The sequence below is a fragment of the Nomascus leucogenys genome, chromosome 15 (assembly GCF_006542625.1).
Source record: "Nomascus leucogenys isolate Asia chromosome 15, Asia_NLE_v1, whole genome shotgun sequence".
Lineage (NCBI taxonomy): Eukaryota > Metazoa > Chordata > Mammalia > Primates > Hylobatidae > Nomascus > Nomascus leucogenys.
The window spans coordinates 15842211-15856600 of NC_044395.1; the positions used below are offsets into that span (position 1 = coordinate 15842211).

The following is a 14390-nucleotide window of genomic DNA, read 5'->3' on the forward strand; positions in this document are numbered from 1 at the left end:
CACTTGAGCCCAGGAGTTTGAGACCAGCCTAGGCAACATAGTGAGATGCCATCTCTACAAAAACATTTAAATGTTAGCTGGGTATGGTGGTACACACCTGTATTTCTAGCTATGCAGAAACCTGAGGCGGAAGGATTGCTTGAGCCCAGGATTTTGAGGCTGCAGTGAGCTAAAATTGAGACACTGCACTCCAGCCTGGGTGTCACAGTGACAGAGCAATGGGGTTTTGCCTTGTTGTCCAGGCTGGTCTCCTGGGCTCAAACAACCCTCCCGCCTCGGCCTCCCAAAGTACTAGGATTACAGGCATGAGCCACTGTGCCCAGCTTGCTTGCTTGCTTGCTTTCTCTCTCTCTCTCTCTCTCTTTCTTTCTCTCTTTATCTCTCTCTCTTTCTCTCTCTCTTTCTTCCTTTCTTCCTTCCTTTCCTTCCTCTTTCTTTTGGGCACTTTCCCAGCTCTGTCCTTCTCTTTAGAGGCTGGTTCATTCATTTGTGCATTTGCTTGTTCACTTATTCAGCAAGCATTTATTGAGTATCTGCTGTGTCCCAGGCACTGTGGAGCAAAGACACTATATGCCCTTGGGAGCAAAGCAACTGCTTACAGTCTGATGGGAGAGACGACCAAATAGTCACACAAACACATGGTTATAAACCATGGTAATGCTATGAAAGACAGGAGAGTGGAACCCAACCAAATAGGAGAAAATGGAGGTCAGAGAAGGCTTCCCTGGAGGAGGGACAGTAAGCTAACTATGCAAACCAGAATGGAGGTGTTGGGGGATGGTGCCAAGATCAGTGTGGGCATATGGAATAGTTGTGCAAAGGCCCTGAGGCAAGAGGAAGCCTGGGAAATTGGAGGGAAGCTGGTAAGAGCTGAGGAACAGTTAGGGGATCAGGCCTGGCCTTGAAGGTCTTTACCCTAAGTACAATGCAAAGATCACTGATCCTTAAAAAGAATATATTATATACTGCAGAGGACAAAAGTAAAGGAAGGTGGCCACTCCTGCCTTTTTCCTCAGTACTAGGCTGTTCCACTCTTGGCCCACTCCAACCAGTGTTCTTCTGCTTTCGTTCTCACCTCCTAGAATACTTTTAGCCTGTTCTTCTCTCCTCCCGACCCCAATGCCCCGTTCTTGGGTCTCAGCCTGGTGGCCTCGTCTTTGTCTTTTTTTTTTTTGAGACAGGGTCTCACTCCGTCACCCCGGCTGGAGTACAGTGGTGTGATCTTGGCTCACTGCAACCTCCACGTCCCGGGTTCAAGCGATTCTCATGCCTCAGCCACTGGGATGAGAGCTGGGATGTAGCTGGAGTTATAGGCACCCGCCAGAACACCTGGCTATTTCATTTTTTTTTTTTTTTTGGTATATTTAGTAGATATGGGGTTTCATCATGTTGGCCAGGCTGGTCTCAAACCCCTGACCTCAAGCCAGCCAACCGCCTTGGCCTCCCAAAGTGGCGGGATTACAGGCATGAGCCACTGCACCTGGCCTGTCTGTTCCCACACAGATCCTCTCCTCTTTTCCCCAGCACTTCCCTTGCTCTGCCTGCCCCCCACCCCTAGGCCTCCAGGCCTCCACATGGGGCACCAGCCCCAGCTTCTGCCCTGACCTGCACCCCGGTTGGGTGGCCCACTGTGTGCTGTGGATGCTGCCAAACCTACAGCCCCGGCATGTCTCTGAGAACTCTGACTCCTGGGCTCTTATCTGGCCTCTGCCTGCCTCATGGGAAAAGCAACTGTGGGCTGTGGGGCAGGGAGGGCACCGGGAGCACCTGCAGCTTGGACATAGATTCCACAGCTTTGAGCCAAGGTAGAGCCCACTAAAGGGAAACACACGTGGCAGATGCAGCCTCAGCCTTTATTATAGGGACTTAGTTCACTGAAGGATGGGGGAATTGTTATGAGGGTGTTTAAAGTGGTAAAATGGGAGGAAAGTCAACTCTGACAGAAGTGGGGTGAGAGGAATAACGGAGTGTTGGAAGGTGAGGCACTGAGGGCAAGGAGAGGGACAGAGGGAGGAGAGGGCTCTAGGGGAGAGGAAGGCAGGAGAAGGAGGCAAGGGCACCAAGGGAGCCACAGGCCTGGGGCCTGGGAGCAGGTGGGCTGGGGAGCTGGACGGTGCCTCGGGCTTCCTGGAGAAGCTGCTGCTCCGGGCAGACCTCCTCACTTGCGGGAGCCCAGTGCCAGGGCAGTGATGAAGCCCAGCAGCAGCAGAAACATGGCGACGGAGAGCAGCACCGTGATGACCACCATGCCCCCTGTGCGGGCCATGCCCAGCCCAATGGATTCCATGTTCCTTCCTGTCAAAAGAGGGAGAGGGGAGGCCACTGTGGGCGAGAGAGGCCCCCAGCCTGCCTGAGGCTCACGGCCTCACACTCATCCAGCCAACAGACTGCCCAACCAGTCAGCCAGACAGCCAACCAACCAACCAACCAACCAACCAACCAACCAACCAACCAGCTGATGGATCCAAACACCCTCACATAGACATTTATGAAGCATCTCCTATGTCAGTCGCTGAGGAAAAGTTACGAGAACACAGTTCCTGCCCACGAGGAACCTTTAGCTGAGTGTGCAGTAGCCATGCCGAAGGCTCCGTGCTAGGATAGAGGTAAGCAGGGGCCCTGTGGGTGCATGGGGAGGCACAGGCAACCCAGACTGGGGATGAGGCAGGAATGGTCAGGGAAGCTTTCGTGGCTGCTGAGATGGGAAAGGAAGGTGGGAGTGTTACTTACGAGGGAGTGTGGACATTGGGATCTCTCTGCTGGACTCAGTGGCTGTCCCCTTCTTTACTAGGTAGGAAATGCTTTTGTGGTGGGTTTTGGAGAGAGTAGAGAACCCTCAGTGAGTATCTGGGACTTACAGAAAGAGGGGCTCCAGCCTGGGCTACCTACCCTCACAGCTGTGTCTCCCCTATGTGCACTCCTCCAAGAGGCCCAGCTTTCACCCCCTTTTGCTGTGCCCTCACCCTCTCCCCATGCCCACCAGATCTCCTCCACACTAGCTTCTCTTCCTGCACCCGCTTCCCTAGGTGCCCCAGGCTGGACCCAGTACCTACTAGTATTTGGTTCCTGGCACGAGGTTTGTCACCTGGTATGCACCGAGCCGAGTGACTGTGAAGCCAGCACCACTGTCCACCACACTCACCAGTTCCCTGCGCCCACGGCACGGAGGCACCACAAAGCTGGACGTCACCACTGGGCAGAAGTGGGGGGAGGAGAAGACTGGGTCAAGTTTCTGGAGGCCCCAAGGAGAAGGGGCAGCTTTTAGAGTGTGGGTGCCCCAGGAGAGGGGTGGACAGGGAGGCATGAATGGGGAAAGGGGTGCAGGGGGTGTCACAGGAAGGGGTCTTTGGGGACTAGAGGGATGCCTTGGGAGAAGGTAGCAGACCTTTGCTGTCGTTGGCTCTCCGGACCATCAGTGTGGCGTTGCCTCCTGTGAGGTGACAGGGGGGCAAGGCAACCAGCAGGCTCTCCGTTAGCGCCGGGGACAGCAGACCAGAGAGGCTTGAGATGTTGAAGTCTGATGGGAGGCAGGAGGGAGCTCCGATGGGGACTGACCCCATCCTGGCCAACAGATCTGGCCCGGTCCCATTGGAGCCATCTCCCTTTCCACTCTGTGAACCCTGGGCAGAATAGCCAGGCCTGTGCCGGTATGACCACCAGGTGGCAGGCTTGGGCTGCAGAAGCTGCACCCTCCACCAAGCGGTCCCTAGAGCCAGATCCTGGATGCCAGGAGTCGGGCAGCGCCCAACCTCACCCCTCCCCGCAGCCTCGGATCCTTCCCACCCCTCTCTGCCTCCTAGGTCTGGAGGAGGAGCAGGAGTGTGCCCTGAGCCCAGTGTCTGATACCCAGTCACTGCCATCACCAGCCCTGACTCCCAACTGTCCAGACCTCTCTTTGAGAGCCCTGGAAGGGACAGTGCTCCCTGTCCAGGCCCCCAGCCCCCTTCCCACCCCTGCCAGAGATGGAAGAGACCTGCAGCCCCTGGGGACAGCACAGCCAGCAGAATCAGGATCAAGGGCAAGATCCGGATGGGCAGCAGGGGTGCCATGCTGGGCTGGGAGGTGGAATAGGTGCTGGCAGGCTGGAGTTCCTGAGGCAAGTGAGGCCCTGCCCCTGGGGTGGCTGATTTTGTCCTGGGGGCGGGAGGGGCTGGAGGGGAATCCAGTCCAACCTGCCCCTTGGGCCCTATAGCCTCAAAGGGGTGGGGAGAGCAGACAGGTTTTTCAGGATGGGGAGCTGGCCCTCAGGCCAGGAGGGGGGATGCCCTGGCTGGGTCCTGATGGCATAGCCAGCTGCTGAGAGCTGGGTAACTAAGGTGGGGAAAGAAATCACCCCTTCTTCTGGGACTCCTGTGCGTAAGGCAGTGTTCCTATGTGCACGGGCATCTGGAGCCTGGCCTGTCCTTGGAGGACTGCTCCCCCAATGTGGTGGGGGTCTTTCCCCCACCCCTCAGAAGGGTGATGAGTTTGGAAGTTGCCCCGGTATGTAGGAAGAGAATACTCCAAGGGGCTACTGAAAGGGCCTTAAGTGGGTAAGAATGGGAGAGAAACATTCTGGTGGGGAGGGGCAGCAGACCGAGCGTTTCAATTCTTGGAGTGCACTGAGGCTTAGGTGCTGCTGCTCTGGGAGAGGCAGGGGCTGTGGGGGCCAGGGAGCACATGCAGTTTCAGATTCCTCTGGAGGGTGGGGACGAAGGTGGCCATGGAAGACTTCTGGAGAGACCAGAGAGACAGACATTGACCCTGGCCAGCAGGGGTTGGGGGTGGGCACAGAGAGCCTTGGGCAGCAACCATTTGTTGAATTGAGAATGAAGAAAAGAGACCTCGTAAGATAACATGAAAAAGAGACAGAACTTCCCTGACTGCCTCCTCCAGCCCTGGGCTACATCAGATAGAAGCAGAGGAGTTCTGAGGAGAGGGAGAGGAGAGGAGTCAGGACTTCTTCTGGGCCCTGGGCTCATTGTAGCCCTACAGCCATCCTAGGTGGTAGATGGTACTAGCTTCCTTTTGTAGTAGAACTGAGGCCAGGCACAGTGGCTCATGCCTGTAATCTCAACACTTTGGGAGGCCAAGGTGGGGGGATCACTCGAGGCTAGGAGTTCAAGACCAGCCTAGGCAACACAGAGAGACTGATCTCTATTAAAATAAGAAAGAGATCGGCCAGGTGTGGTGGCTCATGCCTGTAATCCCAGCACTTTGGGAGGCCGAGGTGGGCGGATCACCTGAGGTCAGGAGTTCGAGATCAGCCTGGCCAATATGGCGAAACCCCGTCTCTACTAAAAATACAAAAACTAACGTGGTGGTGCGTGCCTGTAATCCCAGCTACTCGGGAGGCTGAGGCAGGAGAAACACTTGAACCCAGGAGGTGGAGGTTGCAGTGAGCCGAGATTGTGCCAGTGCACTCCAGCCTGGGCAACTGAGTGAAACTCTGTCTCAGAAAATTGAGAGAGAGAGAGAGAAGTGGAAACTGAGACTCAGACACATAGAGTTACTTGTGGAAAGTGTCGAGAGAGGCTGTAGAACTTCCAGAAGCCTGAGAGCTGGACAGAGACTGTTGCTCCATGAACTATTCTATTGTCCTCAGTCCCAGGGAAGGTTAGGGTCCTGGTAGGAATGTGAGGGAGGTTGTGTCCTTACCGCCAAGGTGGGAAGGGTAGGCTCAAAGTTTGGGGTGAGTGGAGAATGACAGTAAAGGAAGAACTCATGGGCCTAAGCAGAGAGTAGGAGGGTCTTAAGCCAGTGCTTCTCCAAATTTAATATGCATATGAATTACCAGGGATCTTGTTAAGATGCAGCTTCTCATTGCAGGCATGCAGTAGGTCTGGGGTGAAGCCTGAAATTCTGCATGTCTTTTGGTTTTTTTTTTTTTTTTTTTGAGACGGAGTCTTGCTGTGTCACCCAGGCTGGAGTGCAGTGGCGTGATCTCGGCTCACTGCAACCTCCGCCTCCCAGGTTCAAACGATTCTCCTGCCTCAGCCTCCTGAGTAACTGGGATTATAGGCATGTGCCACCACTGCCAGCTAATTTTTGTATTTTTAGTAGAGATGAGGTTTCACCATGTTGGCCAGGCTGGTCTCAAACTCCTGACCACAAGTGATCCACCCGCCTTGGCCTCCCAGAGTGTTGGGATTACAGGTGTGAGCCACCGTGCCCAGTCAATTCTGCATTTCTAGTGACTTCCCAGTAACACTGATGATGCCGGTCTGAAAGCCCACACTTGGAGTTTCCAGCTGCTCTGTATGGGTAAACAGCATCCCCACCTCCAACTGGATCCTCTTCCATGGACATCAGGGATCAGGGCAGGTGCTCCTTCCCAATCTGCCCGAACAGCTGCTTTTGGGTGAAGGATTTGGTTCTGTTTTTCCTGCACCTTGGCTTTTGATTACACCACCACTGCACAAACTGAAAGAGGATCTCTTGCACATTAAGAACTTGGGAGAGAGGGGACAGATTAAATGGTGGAATGCCAGGGTGAGGGGATCTTCCTGGTACTCCTCAAAACCTGTCACCCACCAGTAAGTTGTTTACACTTGAACTTGGGAAGTCTTTCTCCTCATTCACCACAAAGAAGCAGAAAGAAGAGGTTGGGTTTATTGCAGGGTGGGTTGCATTGGGTCCACTCTTAAGCCCCCATCCCCATCTAAAATTATGAGTGGGACAGAGTGGGGTAGGGGAGGGCAGATCGCTGACCAGATTTTAAAGGGATAAGAGGGCCCTGTGCCTTTAAGCTCTCCCTTCTCCCTCCAATCCCACCCCCCCACCTTCCCCACCCCAGCCCTCCCCAGGTTTCTGGAGGAGTGGGGAGTTGCGTCTTCTCCCTGCCCTGCCGAGCTGCTCACTGGCTGCTCTGGAGGCTGTGCTTTGCGGTCTCCATGGAAACCATTAGTTGCTAAGCAACTGGAGCATCATCTGTGCTGAGCTCTCGCATCTAATTATCCCATCACAGCGGCCGAGAAGGGTTTGGGGAGCTGAGAGGAGGGGGAGGCCAAGCACAGGAGCAAGAGGATAACTGTTTTAGCAGAGCAGATTCATTGACAATGCTGAAGTCATTTAAAGCCACAGCACCATGTTCCTCTGGAGGATTTCCCAATGGCTTGGAGTAAGGGAACCAGGGCCACATGCCTGAAGTCTCTGTCTTGGACCCACTCTTTCTAGGCTGTCTCCTCCTTGGATTCTTGATTCTAAACTCTCTTGAGTTCCCTCCCCTGCTTCCTTTCTTCCAAATCTCCTGTTCAAGCACTCCTATTGCCAACTATGTCCTTGGAACTGCACTAGCCACCAGGAATATAATGGTAAGATAAGTTTCTGCCCTCAGGGAGCTCTTAATAGCTCTAGTCTGCTCAGCCTAGAAGACTATCTTCTAAAACAAACTTCTTTCTGGACTGTGGTATCTTTTTTTTTTTTTTTCACTTGAACTATGGCAGTTCTTCAACCAGGAGAGCTGGGATCAGAACCCAGGTATGTCTGACATGCCCAGGGTTCTCCTTCCAGAGTGCCACTCTCTGCCTCCCAGTCAATTAGAAAAACATGTCTACTTGGCTGCATGGCCATGTCAGCCTCTCATGGCAGCTACTGTCCTCTTGTTGATGAGATACCATATAACTTCAGGTGGACTTCAATGTTCTCACATTTAAAATGGAAGACTTGGCCAGGCGCGGTGGCTCACGCCTGTAATCCCAGCAGTTTGAGAGGCCGAGGTGGGTGGATCACCTGAGTGAGGTCAGGAGTTTGAGACCAGCCTGGCTGACATGGTGAAACCCTGTCTCTACTAAAAATACAAAAATCAGCCAGGTGTGGTGATGCACACCTGTAATCCCAGCTAGTTGGGAGGCTGAGGCAGGAGAATCACTTGAATCCAGGAAGTGGAGCTTGCAGTCAGCTGAAATCACGCCACTGCACTCCAGCCTATAGGCAACAGAGCAAGATTCCATCTCAATAAAATGAAATGAAATAAAATAAAATAAAATAAAAAATGGAAGACTCACCAGGCACAGTGACACATGCCTGTCATCTCAGCACTTTGGGAGGCTGAAGTAGGAGGATCACTTGGGACCTGGAGTTTGAGACCAGCCTTGTGACACAGCAAGGCTCCATCTCTACAAAATTAAAAAAAAAAAAATTATGGCCAGGCTCTGTGGCTCACAGCCTGTAATCCCAGCACTTTGGGAAGCCAAGGTGGGAAGATTGCTTGAGCCCAGGAGTTCAAGACCAGCCTGGGTGATATAGTGACATCTCTTCTCTATTAAAAAAAAAAAGGCCTGGGCATGGTGGCTCACGCCTGTAATCCCAGCACTTTGGGAGGCTGAGGCAGGTGGATCACAGAGTCAGGAGTTAGAGACCAGTCTGGCCAACATAGTGAAACCCCATCTCTACTAAAAATACAAAATATTAGCGGGTGTGGTGGTGTGCGCCTGTAATCCCAGCTACTTGGGAGGCTGACGCAGGAGAATTGTGTGAACCCTAGAGGCGGAGGTTGCAGTGAGCCGAGGTCGCACCATTGCACTTCAGCCTGGGTGACCGTGCGAGACTCTGTCTCAAAAACAAAAACAAAAACAAACAAAACAGGCCAGGGCGGTGGCTCACACCTGTAATCCTAGCACTTTGGGAGGCCGAGTTGGGTGGATCACCTGAGGTCAGGAGTTCAAGACCAGCCTGACCAACATGGTGAAATCCCCTCTCTACTAAATACAAAAAAGAATCACTTGAACCCGGGAGATGGAGGTTGCAGTGAGCTGAGATCACGCCATTACACTCCAGCCTGGGCAGCAAGAGCGAAACTCCATCTCAAAAAACAAACAAACAAACAACAACAACAAAAAAACAATGAACTGGGCATGGTGGCACATGCCTCCAGTCCCAGCTACTTGGGAGGCTATGGTGGGAGGATGGTTTGAGCCCAGGAGTCTGAGGCTTTGGTGAGCCATGATTGTACCACTGCACTCCAGCCTGGGTGACAGAGCTGGAAATAAAATAAAGTATATAAAGAGAAGACTCACTCCTTCCTTACTCAGGAGATCAAACTATGTGACAGGTGTAAAAATGGTTTAAAATAAAGGTGTGGAAGAAATGCTGGAGACCATTGTCATAATCCTAGGAACAGCCAGAGATGGGGGAGTCCTGGAGGATTGGATTTGGAGGTAAGATGCGGTGCTCACCAAATGTTGGTCCATTGGGAAGTGGTGGCGCCTCTATCCTTGAGAGCTGAGGCTGGAAAATGCTGTGAGGATGAGAAAATACCAGTCATTCAGGGTTGGAGGAGACCTGGATGCTCCATTTAAAAAAATGTAGCTGCCCTGCGCGGTGGCTCACGCCTGTAACCCCAACACTTTGGGAGGCTGAGGACGGTGGATCACCTGAGGTTGGGGGTTCGAGACCAGCCTGACCAACATGGAGAAACCCTGTCTCTACTAAAAATACAAAATTAGCCAGGCGTGGTGGCACATGCCTGTAATCCCAGCTACTTGGAAGGCTGAAGCAGGAGAATCGCTTGAACCTGGGAGGCGGAGGTTGCAGTGAGCCGAGATTGCGCCATTGCACTCCAATCTGGGCAACAAGAGTGAAACTGTCTCAAAAAAAAAAAAAAGTAGCCTATGATACAACCACTTACCCCAAATCTTCTTCCAGCTTTGTGACTTTTGCCAAGTTACATACCTCACTAACTGCTCTGAGCTTCAGCTTCCTCTGCTGTAAAAAGGGTATAATACCAGGCTGGGCATGATGGCTCATGCCTATAACCCCAGCACTTTGGGAGGCTGAGGTGGGCAGATCACGAGGTTAGGAATTCGAGATCAGCCTGGCCAACATGGTGAAATGCCGTCTCTACTAAAAATACAAAAAATTAGCTGGGCATGGTGGCAGGTGCCTGTAATCCCAGCTACTTGGGAGGCTGAGGCAGGAGAATTGCTTGAACCTGGGAGGCAGTGGTTGCAGTGAGCCGAGACCACGCCACTGCACTGCAGCCTGGGCAACAGAGCCAGACTCCATCTCAAAAAAAAAAAATTAAAGGGTATAAAACCCATCTCACAACCATCTGGTCTTTGACAAACCTGACAAAAACAAGAAATGGGGAAAGGATTCCCTATTTGATAAATGGTGCTGGGAAAACTGGCTAGCCGTATGTAGAAAGCTGAAACTGGATCCCTTCCTTACACCTTATACAAAAATTAATTCAAGATGGATTAAAGACTTAAATGTTAGATCTAAAACTATAAAAACCCTAGAAGAAAACCTAGACAATACCATTCAGGACATAGGCATGGGCAAGGACTTCATGACTAAAACACCAAAAGCAATGGCAACAAAAGCCAAAATAGGCAAATGGGATCTAATTAAACTAAAGAGCTTCTGCACAGCAAAAGAAACTACCATCAGAGTGAACAGGCAACCTACAGAGTGGGAGGAAATTTTTGCAATCTACACATCTGACAAAGGGCTAATATCCAGAATCTACAAAGAACTTAAACAAATTTACAAGAAAAAAAACCATCAAAAAGTGGGCAAAGGATATGAACAGACACTTCTCAAAAGAAGACATTTATGCAGCCAACAGACACATGAAAAAATGCTCATCATCACTGGTCATCAGAGAAATGCAAATCAAAACCACAATGAGATACCGTCTCACACCAGTTAGAATGGCCATCATTAAAAAGTCAGGAAACAACAGATGCTGGAGGGGATGTGGTGGGAGTGTAAACTAGTTCAACCATTGTGGAAGACAGTGTGGCAATTCCTCAAGGATCTAGAACTAGAAATACCATTTGACCCAGCGATCCCATTACTGGGTCTATACCGAAAGGATTATAAATCATGCTACTATAAAGACACATGCACACATACGTTTATTGTGGCACTATTCATAATAGCAAAAACTTGGAACCAACCCAAATGTCCATCAATTATAGACTGGATTAAGAAAATGTGGCACATATACACTATGGAATACTGTGCAGCCGTAAAAAGGGATGAGTTCACGTCCTTTGCAGGGACATGGATGAAACTAGAAACCATCATTCTGAGCAAACTATCGCAAGGACAGAAAACCAAACACCGCATGTTCTCACTCATAGGTGGGAATTGAACAATGAGAACACTTGGACACAGGGTGGGGAACATCACATATAGGGGCCTGTCATGGGGTGGGGGGCAGGGGGAGGGATAGCATTAGGAGAAATACCTAATGTAAATGACGAGTTAATGGGTGCAGCAAACCAACATGGCACATGGATACCTATGTATCAAACCTGCACGTTGTGCACATGTACCCTAGAACTTAAAGTATAATAATAACATTAAATAAAATAAAGAAACCTGTCTCATTTGGATATTGTGACTCTCCCTAAGGCAATTTTTTTTTTTTTTTTTTTTGGGACAGAGTTTTGCTCTGACGCCCAGGCTGGAATGCACTGGCATGACTCGGCTCACTGCAGCCTCTGCCTCCTGGGTTCAAGCAATTCTCCCGCCTCAGCCTTTTGAGTAGCTGGGATTACAGGCACATGCCACCATGTCCAGCTAGTTTTTTGTATTTTTAGTAGAGACGGGGTTTCGCCACGTTGGCCAGGCTGGTTTCGAACTCCTGGCCTCAAGTGATCTGCCTGCCTCAGCCTCCCAAAGTACTAGGATTACAGGCGTGAGACAACGTGCCCGGCCCCTCAAGCGAATTTATATATGAGTGCCTAGCACAGTATCTGGCTCAATAAATATTAATATAAGTAATTCATTTCATCTTTTTATTAACCTTCATTGCAGAAGAAGACTAGAGACAATAAGTCACTTTCCCAAGGTCACAGGGAATGAAGTTGGATATGATTCACAATTTGTTTTTCCAGCTGTGTTACTGATGCAGAGGGAGCTATTTGGACAGGGAAAGGTAGTCCAAGGGGGAAAGTGACTGAGCTGTGGACCTGCTGTTCCTGTGTGCCAAGCATGCCACAGGAGTACCAGGCACACAAGAACTGCCCGGTCATTTGTTCACTCATCACACATTGGTTGAGCAATTCCTCTATGGTGGGTACTGTATTAGGGGCTGAGATACAGAGAGGACAAGACACAGTTCCTGCTCTCAAAACTTGCTGGGCTTTGAAGAATGAATCAGAGTTAGCCTGGTTGAGATAAGTGGAAGGGCATATTCCAAAAAGAGGGAGCAGCCTATGAAAAGGCTCGGGGATGTGAATTATGCTGACACCTTCTGGGAACGGCAAATGATACATCTTGGCTGGAGAGAAGTATTCAAAGATGGGCATGGTGGGAGCTATAGCCACTGGCTTTGTATCCCACGCTAAGGAGCGTGTTTCTTAGCAAGCCTTAGAGGAGTTTAAAATGTGTAAAGATCATTCTGGCAACAGTGTGGAGAATGGATTGGCAGCAGGTAAGACATAAAACAGGGAAACTAAGTGAGAAACAAAAGGATCCAGGTGAAAAAGTTCATGGCCAAGCAATGAACATGGGAGTGGAGAGAAGCAGACAGACTGCAGTGATTTTAGGGAAAGATTGACTGGAATCAGTGACTGACTGCAGAGTAATTTTAGGAAGGAAGAATCAAGAACAATTTCCAGATGTATGGCTTGGAGCAGATTTGAAGAGAGGACTGGGGAGAAGAAAGTTCACTTGTGGGCTGGGCACAGTGGCTCACACCTGTAATCCCAGCACTTTGGGAGGCAGAGGCGGGTGGATCACTTGAGGCCAAGGGTTCCAGACCAGCCTGACCAACATGGTGAAACCTCGTCTCTACTAAAAATACAAAAATTAGCCGGGCATGCTGGCACGTGCCTGTAATCCCAACTACTTGGGAGGCTGAGGCAGGAGAATCACTTGAACCCAGGAGGCGGAGGTTGCAGTGAGCAGAGATTGCACCATTGCACTCCAACCTGGGCAAAGAAGTGAGACTCCATCTCAAAAAAAAAAATAATAATAATAAATAAATAAAAAGAAAAAGAAAAAAAGAAAAAATACAGTTCACTTGTGGATCTGTTGAGTCTGAGGTGTTGTGGCTGCCAGCCTCCCACATGGCTCTGAATGATCCCTGCTTCCTTGTATTCGTGTCCTTATATGGTCCCCTCCCACATCACATCAGGATTGGTTTATGTGGCCAATAAATACAACAGAAGTGATGACGCGTCACTTCTGAGGCTAGGTAGGGTGCCTTCCTCCTCATCCTCTCTTGGGGTGCTCACTCTGGAGGATGTTGAAGCTCCTCTGTGGGGAGGTCTGTGTGGCAAGGGATTGAGACCTCCTGCCAATGACCTATGAGGTTGTGAGACTTCCAGGCAGTAGGTATGAGAATGAGCAAGATTGGAGACAGATCCTCCAGCCTAGTCAAGCCTTCAGATGACTGTGGCCCAGGTCGATATCTTCACTGCAGCTTCCCAAGACACTCTGAGCCCAAACCACCCAGGTAGGTCTCTCCCAAACTCCTGACTCTCAGGATAAATTTTTTTTTTGTTTTTTTTGAGACAGAATCTCGCTCTGTTGCCCAGGCTGGAGTGCAGTGGTATAGTCTTGGCTCACTGCAACCTCCACCTCCTGGGTTCAAGTGATTCTCCTGCCTCAGCCTCCCAAGTAGCTGGGATTACAGGCACCCACCAACACACCTGGCTAATTTTTGTGTTTTTCATAGAGACAGGGTTTCACCATGTTGGTCAGGCTGGTCTCAAACTCCTGACCTCAAGTGATCTGCCTGCCTCAGCCTCCCAAAGTGCTGGGATTACAGGCATGAGCCACCGCACCTGGCCAAATGTTTATTTTTATAAGCCACTAGATTTGGGGGATAATTTGCTATACAGTAAAAAATAATGAATACAAATATCTTGGGCAACTCCACATTGAGCATAGGATTCTGGGACATGGAGGAGAGGTGTGGGATGCAGACAGGGGAGGTGGCACTGGTTAAAATCATGCCTGTGGAAGAGAGTCCTTGAGGGGAGCAGTGGAAGGAGAGTGGGAGAAGGCAGCCAAGGACAGAATTCTGGGAAATAAAGCATTTAAAGGACAGATACAGCAAGAGGAGCCGATGAAGGAGGAATGAAAATTATGAGGTATCCAGATGTAGTGGCACAGGTCTGTACGCCCAGCTTCTCAGGAGTCTGAGGCAGGAGAAACACTTGAGCTCAGGAGTTCAAGGCTGCGGTGAGCTCTGATCATGCCATCATACTCCAGCCTGGATGACAGAAAGAGACCCTGTCTCCAAAAAAGAAAAAGATAAGAGGAAAATCAGGAGGGAGTGGATGGAGAGTTTAAAAAAAGAGGTGTCAAATAGTATGAAGATCAGGATTGAAGGTAAGGACTATTAAAATGTCCACTGGGCCTAGTATCTTGGGGGTTATGCATATAGAGCAGCTGCCTACGGGTGAGGAGGCAGAAGCTGCCTGTAAGAGTGCAGAGGTAACTGGGAG

The 14390-nt window shown here is 50.5% G+C and overlaps 1 protein-coding gene across 1 annotated transcript; it reads right to left on the reverse strand.

Annotated features, from left to right (window-relative positions):
• Positions 1-1832: 1832 nt before the first annotated feature.
• UPK2 (uroplakin 2) lies at positions 1833-4096 on the reverse strand. The gene is made up of 5 exons (XM_030829265.1): positions 3974-4096; positions 3386-3517; positions 3054-3192; positions 2731-2801; positions 1833-2295 (listed from the first exon to the last, which is right to left on the reverse strand). The coding sequence occupies exons 1-5, from the start codon at positions 4047-4049 to the stop codon at positions 2159-2161; spliced, it is 555 nt and encodes a 184-aa protein (XP_030685125.1). The 5' UTR covers positions 4050-4096; the 3' UTR covers positions 1833-2158.
• Between the last annotated feature and the right edge of the window lie 10294 nt (positions 4097-14390).